General features: G+C 46.8%; 1 protein-coding gene across 1 annotated transcript; it reads right to left on the bottom strand.

Moving 5' to 3' along the window:
• Positions 1 to 287: 287 nt before the first annotated feature.
• Positions 288 to 5,886, bottom strand: LOC137323198 (protocadherin-8-like). Its single transcript, XM_067986707.1, has 4 exons — positions 3,487 to 5,886; positions 3,255 to 3,340; positions 3,011 to 3,147; positions 288 to 959 (listed from the first exon to the last, which is right to left on the bottom strand). The coding sequence occupies exons 1-4, from the start codon at positions 5,884 to 5,886 to the stop codon at positions 640 to 642; spliced, it is 2,943 nt and encodes a 980-aa protein (XP_067842808.1). The 3' UTR covers positions 288 to 639.
• Positions 5,887 to 7,966: the final 2,080 nt, after the last annotated feature.

Here is a 7,966-nt window from a genome sequence, read left to right as displayed (position 1 = left end):
TACTTGGATTTCTGCCAAAGCTATGTAAATCCCTTTACCAATGGTATTAAATGAGTATTTGATAAATCCTGCTAAGTCCCATAAAAGTCTCAGGGAATGTTGAAACACATTCTTGGTGCTCCTCTGAGATAAATCTGAGATCACACCACGACAATCGGGGTCACTTTTTGGATAGTCAGATCCGGAATAAATGGAAGAGAAGCACTGGTCATCACACAGAAGAATTCATTCAGAGAAGTAAAAGTGTGGAACATTATATATAACATGTTTATTAATATATTTGCATAAGACTTTATTTACAAATCATTAAATTCTGCACTAAAGTAATGGAAAATAAAACAATAATAAAATCAAACTAAAGTTTCACCAGTTACAATAAAAAGCGCATAATTTTTAATGTTGTAAGATTGCCTTATTTGACATTCACACATCTTTTCACATTCTGCATTATCTATACATAGGCTTTTGAAACAGATTTTCATGTGGAATTAGAGTTCATACTGTATTCAATATAAAAATAAACAGTTGCTATTATATACAGAATAAACATATTGCACAATTTCAACAATTAAAAAATATATAATCAATAAACCTATTGTGGAACTGCTCAGATCTGAGAATATATGCTGGTTGCATTGATCAATGTGGTATTACTTGGGGGGTGTGGCCTGTTGATCCCACAGAATGATACGGGGGTACAATGACAGAGGTTACAGTTTCAGATTCATTACATGCGACCTTCTGATATACACTTTGCAGGCCCGCTGTTTTTGGCAAAAGTGCTTGGTAGTACGTGTCTTTCCGAAGTAGATCTCGGGGGAGTGAAGTGCTTTTCCCAAAAGTAGTAAGGTGTTGCGAAGTACTTGTGGAAGAATAAGTATTTGGTCCTCGAGAAGATGGGCTCCAGCAGCGATCTGAATGGCCAAGGATCTTGCACTCGCTGGTGCAGGACCATAAACCTATCCGGGGGAAATAATCAATAATTTTGATTATTCTTTTAACTGGAATATTAAACTGTTTAGTGCAATTTCCTGAAACTCACGGTGATTACAATGTTAACTGCCTCAGGCCTAGACAGCTGTAATTAAAACTCAGCTGTTTGAATATGAAAGCTTTATTATAATTATCCTCCAGTAATGAGGTCGTGTGACTGCGTACCATCTGTTTTCTGTAATACTCCCTAAGGGGAGGGAAGGATAAAAGCCATGTTTATGTTAGTATGGGGAATAGGGTCATCCTGGACAAATCTGACTGCATTCAAGTTCATCAATAAACGTGTATAGGATTTGCAGCAGTTTTAATCGCCTCAAACTGAAAACTCACTGATGTTTATCCATTCTCCCCATACCGGTAGCACATGTGCACATCATACTGTAGTGCCCTGAAATAGAACTCTGAAGCTGCAGTTATACTGCCACTTTCACAATAATGTGAAGTGCTTTTGGGGATGCATAGATGCAAAAGTGGCTGTATAACTTGGAAGCCAGGTCACAATCTAATGCCACTAAAATTAAGCATTGCAAGACCCCCTTTAGGAGGCCACTGAACATCAGTTTACACTGGGTGCAGTATCCCTTCAACCTGGGTGTGAAACAGGATTATAAAAGGTGCTCTTGGACTCTCCTAGGAGCTTTTTCAAATTTTATATGCAATGATTTTCGTGATAGAAGAAATGAATGCTCCTTCCCACACTTTCTTAACATTACAAATTAGATTCCCAGGGAACAGAGGAATGCATAGGCATTCAAGTACACATATACAAAGCTCCTTTGTTGTTGACAGTGCAATCTGTGGCAAGATGCAGTCAGCATACTGTACGGTGATGACAGGATGATGGCCCAAACCAGAAGTAAGTATAATAAATAGGTAAATGTGAGGGAAAGAAATGGTATGATGTGAAAAACAAGAAAGGAAAATGTTTGCACTTACAGTAAGTGTGCATTATAGTCAAGGCTTTTAGTACATGATTGGATGGATGTAAAAATAGAGCGTTACAATACATAGTTTTCCATACATTTTTGTCAGGTCATTCAGGCCAGCAGGGATGGGTTTGCCTGGGAGTTTAAACAAAACTCCAAGTAAAGAAAAATTCTCATTTCAACTTTATTTATTTATTGTTTCCCCCCTCATCTTTTAAAGTTTCCCTTTTACAAATAAAGACAACAATTGTTGGAGGCCTTGGAGAGGGTGTAGAGAAGATTTACTAGAATTATACCAAGAATGACGTCAGTTATACGGAGGGATTAGAGGAGCTGGGGTTGTTCTCCTTAGAGTAGAGAAAGTTAAGGCAAGATTTAATAGAGGTGTTCAAAATTATGAATGGTTTTGACACAGCAGATAGGGAGAAACTGTTTCCACTGGCAGGAAGATCGATAAGCAGAGGATACAGATTTAAGATAGTTGGCAAAAGAACCAGGGGGGAGATGAGGAGAATTTTTTTTACGCAGTGAATTGTTATAATCTGGAATGCATTAACTTAAAGGGTGGTGAACACAGATTCAATAGTAACTATCAAAAGGGAATTGGCTATAAACTTGATAAGGAAAAATTTGCAGGGTGATGGGGAATGGATAGAGAGTTGGACTAATTGGGTAGCTCTTTCAAAGAGCCGGCACAGGTAAGATAGACCGAATGGTATCCTTCTGTGCTGTAAGATTCTATGATTCTCAGACATTAACTCTGCTCTAAAGGATCCAAATGCTAATTGCATGTTAAATATTAGCAAAAAGCTAACAGGATAATGTTAAGAATAAAATTTAAAAAGTCTCCACAGGTACAATGATTATAATGAAGCCAGTGTAAAGTAGAAGCTGTAAAAGGACCTCTTCAAGGTGGGCTCACAGTTTACTGCAATGTGATACCCCATCAATGACTTCACTCAAGTTATATTTCAATCTTTGCATTACATCCACACAATAGTTTCAGTACAACTGGGCCATCACAGAACTCACTTCTGTGGACAGTCCCAGAGATTTATTAAGCAGGATTGTACGAGAAATTGTTGGCTCACCATTGTGCCTTTGACTGAGTGCACTCCTTTTGCTCAGTCCAATACCACTGATATCAGAGTCACTATCATTAAAATCGCTGTCTCCTTTCCCACTGTCCTTCCCGCTGAATCTGTCCTGAATTTGAGGTGCAAGTTCGCTGAAAGGCAATCACAAAAGTTTAGTACTTATTTCTCTACCGTTCAAGGGGATGTGCTACTTAAACGAAATGAACTATAACTTGGACCTTTATACAAAAGCACTTACCTTTTATTTGAAGTAAATTGTTTGCCTTGCCAAATAACGTTTGGATGAAGAGTTTGATGACCAAAACCAGAGATGGTGGGAAAACGCTGGAAAATAGAAACAAAAAACTGTGTTAGAGAAATAATTACTATAATAAATAATATACTATAATGACTACCAGCACTCTCATCCAAACCAAAGACCCTCATCATTTCGCAGGAAGACGGTGGCGGTGACTGAAACTCGCCCTCACCTCTGGGTCTGCTGCTCTGCGGCTCTCTCCTGCCGGGTACAGGTCCACGCTGCCTCTGCCAAGCTCAAAGGCCGCGGCCCCATCACTTTTGTTGTCTTCCGAGCCGCACAAGGAAGAGGCGCCACCGGGATACCGCTGGCCACCGAGGCTTGCGGTGAAGATGCCCTCTGAGCCCCGCTTCCCTCTGCCCGGCTGCGGCGGGGCTTTCTGCCACCGGCCCGGCTTGTTCCCTTTGCCGCAGGCTGTGGCGATGGTGACGATGGCCATCAGCAAGGCCGCGCAGCCGCCCGCCAGCACCAGGATGACGACGAAGGACGTGTCCCAGGGCCGCTTCCCCGGGCCCAGCAGCCCTCGGCCTCCGGGAGGCTCCGCCGCCGCCGCCGCGACGACGAAGTTGAGGGTGACGGTGGCGGACAGGGCGGGCCGGCCGCTGTCGCTCACGGCCACGATAAGCCGCAGGGGTCCGGGCCCGAGCGGTTGCCGGGCGAGCGGGCGGCCGAGGTAGATTTCTCCCGTGTCCTTGTCGATGGTGAAGAGTCCGGCCTGCTCCCCGCTCACGATCCGGTAACTCAGCCTCGCGTTCACCCCTTCGTCGGCGTCTCGGGCCCGCACGCGGGTTGCCAGGTAACCGGAGGGAGCGTCGCCGGGCAGCGTGATCACGTCGGCGGAGCTGTTGCTAGGCAGCGGCTGGGTGACAACGGGCGCGTTGTCGTTGCGATCGGCGATCCTCAGGCTGACGATGGCCGAGCTGCTGAGCGGCGGGGAGCCGCCGTCGGTCGCCTGGAGCCGCAGCTCGGTCTCCCGCAGCGACTCGCGGTCGAAGGGGCGGAGGGCGTAGATGGCGCCGGTGGCCGGGTCGACGGAGGCCAGGGCGGAGCCCGGGTCCAGCAGCCGGTAGGTGACCCGACCGTTGTAGCCTAGGTCGGGGTCGCGGGCGATCACCGTGGCGATGTAGGCCCCAGGCTCGTTGTTCTCCAGCACCGACACCCGGTAGACGCTGCGGGAGAAGGAGGGCGCGTTGTCGTTCTCGTCGCCCACCCGGATGGTGTAGGGCCGGATGGTTTTGTACGGAGCCGGGCCCAGATCCTCGGCCACCACCGTCAGGTTATACTCGGCCGCCTGCTCGCGGTCCAGCGCCGCCGCCGTGATGATCATGTGGCTGCTGCCGTAGGCCGGCCGCAGTTTGAAGTGCTCGTGTCCGTACAGAGTGCAGGACACCCGGCCGTTGGCGCCCGAGTCCCTGTCCGAGGTGCTGACCAGCGCCACGAAACTGCCCTTGGCCGCGGCCTCGGTGATGTAGGCGAGCCCGGAGCCGGTGGAGGCCATCGGCGTGATGGTGATCTCCGGGGCGTTGTCGTTGACGTCCAGGATGCGGACGGTGACTTTGCAGCCGGTGGGAGTCGGATTTGCTCCCAGGTCCTGCGCCTGCACATCCAGTTCGAAGCTCGTTCTGCTCTCGTGGTCGACCGGGCCTTCCAGGGTCAAGCGGCCGGACTGGGCATCCAGTCGGAAGAGCCGCCGGACGTCCGTGGCCAGGTGGGGGCTGAAGCCATAGACCACCTCGCCGTTGAGCCCTTCGTCGGGGTCCACGGCGTCCAGATCCAGCAGCAGGGAGCCCAGCGGCGCATCTTCATCCAGCTCCACCAGGAAGGAGCTCTGCTCGAAGGCCGGGCTGTTGTCGTTCCAGTCCAGGACCCTGACATGAACCTTGGCTGCCCCTGTCCGGGAGGGAGTCCCTCCATCCTGGGCTGCCAACTCCAGGGTGAAATGAGCTTCAGTCTCCCGGTCCAGCGCCTCCACCAGCACCAGCTCGGCATATTTAACCCCGTCCGTCCTGGTCTGCACCTCCAGGCCGAAGTGCCTGTTTGGAGAAAGCCGGTAGTTTTGGAGATAGTTGGCGCCAACGTCGGCATCGATCGCCACGTCTAACGGGACGCGGGTCCCCAGCGCCGAACTCTCGGAGATTTCCACTGACATCTCGGGGTTGGGAAACTCGGGGGCGTTGTCGTTAATGTCTCTCACTTCAATCTCCACATGGATCAGGACGAACTTCTCTCTGGAGAAGTTCACCACGTCGAAGACGATCAGACAGGGCTCCTTGTCCTGGCAGAGCTGCTCTCGGTCAACGCGGCCCCCGACCGTCAACTGCCCGTCACTTTCTCCAACTTCGACCAAAGACGAGTTGGACTTTTGCATCAATCGGAAACCGCTCGGGGCGTCACTTGCCGCGTTTAGCTGCAAATCTGCGGCCAGGTTTCCGATCACGGTGCCGGGATATTCCTCCTCGTAGGTGGAATACTTGGCCGTTTTGCAATCAGTTATCGGTGCAACAAGAAGTACGAGAAAGAGGGAACCACAGACCGGAGCAGCAAACTTGCCTCTGTCTCTTTCGGGAGTCATCTTCTGACTTGGTTATTCTGTTCAGTTTTTAATGAAATTCTTATTGAAAGTGGCAGTTCTGAGAGTTTGTTTGCTTGCTTCCTTTCCGTGCTCAGGGTACCGTGCATGTACTTTTAGGACTCAAGTTGAGAGCATAAAATTATCTGCACAAATTGTGACTTGAATCAACTCCCAGTACCGAGTCTCCCAGGTCCCGGGGCATTTTATTGACAAGTGTATGTAAATTAGACACTTGGCGGCCAATCATATTTCGTGAGATGTAACGAACAATGTTGGTGAATTCGATTACCGAAGGCCTCCGAGAGTTCGATTCCAACCGGCTGAGGTTATTGTGTTTTTGTAATGCCTCTACTTACCTATTACCTATTCATCGCTATTAGAAGGAAATGAGAAATATAATTAAATTTTTAAAAACCGAGAACACTACTGAATGATTAGAATTCGCATTCTGGAATAGCGGATACATTTTAAAAACATAAATTAGTTTCTCATGTTAAAGCTATAAACCATATACACTAATAACGTAACTAGTTTCGCATGTTAAAGCTGTAAACTATATACATTAATGTACAAAACTAGTTCCACATGTTAAAGCTGTAAACCATATACACTAATGTATGTAAATAGTTCCACATGTTAAAGCTGTAAACCATATATGGTAATGTACGTAACTAGATTCATATGTTAAAGCTGTCAACCATGTACACTATGTACTTAAGTAGTTTCACATGTTAAAGCTGTAAACCACATACACTGATGCACGTAACTCCAGTTTTACATGTTAAACCTGTAAACCACATACACTAATGTGCGTAACTAGTTTCACATGATAAAGCTGTAAACCATATACACTAATGTACCTAACTAGATTCACACCTTAACGTTGTAAGCCATATACAATAATGAATGTTGGAGGAGAGTAAGTGGGTGACCATCCAGCATGGTAGGAAGAAGAGGCATGCAGTGCAGGAATCCTTCGCCAGTGTGGCACTCACAAACCGTTTTTCAGCGCTAAGGGTGATGACACCTCGAGGCAGTGCAGTCTACAGCACACTCACAGCACTGTGGGGCAAATGACTGCACAGGGAAGTGTAGAGATGCAGTTGTCACAGGGGTTTCGATAGTCAGGGGTATAGACAGGCATTTCTATAACCGCCGACATGAGTCTCGGACGTTGCGTTGTCTCCCCAGTGCCAAGGTAGAGGATGTCACGGAACAGGTGCAGAACATTCTGCAGGGGGGAAGGTAAACAGTGTCTGGGTAAGTTGATGCTTAGACAAAATACTTCACAAAGTTTGTAAAACCAAGGTAGCCGGAGGTATTGAGCTGCTAAATCCTGTGTAGTCTCCCTTCTGAGTTAGAAAAATCCATGAAAATGTCTTAAGGTTACATTCTAAATGAAATTACAGCTTTCCTTTCTGAACAGTTTTAATACTTATCTGGATCAGTTGTGTCACTAATGTGGTCTTGTCTAACTTTGAAATGGGATAAGTGATTGGGCAAGAAGGTGGTAGAAGGAGTATAATATGGGGAAATGTGAAATTATCCACTTTGGTAGGAAGAATAGAAAAGCAGAATATTTTTTAAAAGGTGAAAGACTAGTAAATGTTGGTATTCAGAGGGATTTGGGTGTCCTTGTACACGAATCACAAAAAGTTAACATGCAGGTACAGCAAGCTATTAGGAAAACAAATGGTATGTTAGCCTTTATTGCAAGGGGGCTGGAGTATAAGAGTAAGGAAGTCTTGCTGCAATTATATAGGGCTTTGGTGAGACCACACCTGGAGTTCTGTGTAAAGTTTTGGTCTCCTTACCTAAGGAAAGATATATTTGCCTTAGAGGGGGAGCAACAAAGGTTCACTTGATTGATTACTGGGATGAGAGGGTTGTCCTATGAGGAGAAATTGAGTAGAATGGGCTTATATTCTCTGAAGTTTAGAAGAACTTTAGATGATCTCATTGGAATGTCTAAAATTCTTAGAGGGCTTGACAGGGTAAATGCTGAGAGGCTGTTTCCCCTGGCTGGAGAGTCTAGAACTAGGGGGCAGTCTCAGGATAAGAGGTCGGCCATTTAAGACTG

The sequence above is a fragment of the Heptranchias perlo genome, chromosome 6 (assembly GCF_035084215.1).
Source record: "Heptranchias perlo isolate sHepPer1 chromosome 6, sHepPer1.hap1, whole genome shotgun sequence".
In the NCBI taxonomy this organism is placed as follows: domain Eukaryota; kingdom Metazoa; phylum Chordata; class Chondrichthyes; order Hexanchiformes; family Hexanchidae; genus Heptranchias; species Heptranchias perlo.
The sequence above is the reverse complement of the archived record's forward strand: the minus strand, read 5'-3'. Positions and strand labels throughout refer to the sequence as shown.

Coding starts and splice junctions, on each gene's coding strand:
- LOC137323198 (XM_067986707.1), bottom strand. CDS start 5,886: ATGACTCCCGAAAGAGACAGAGGCAAGTTTGCTGCTCCGGTCTGTGGT. Junction 3,341..3,486: donor GCAGAGCAGCAGACCCAGAG/GTGAGGGCGAGT, acceptor TCTATTTTCCAG/CGTTTTCCCACCATCTCTGG. Junction 3,148..3,254: donor CAATTTACTTCAAATAAAAG/GTAAGTGCTTTT, acceptor ATTGCCTTTCAG/CGAACTTGCACCTCAAATTC.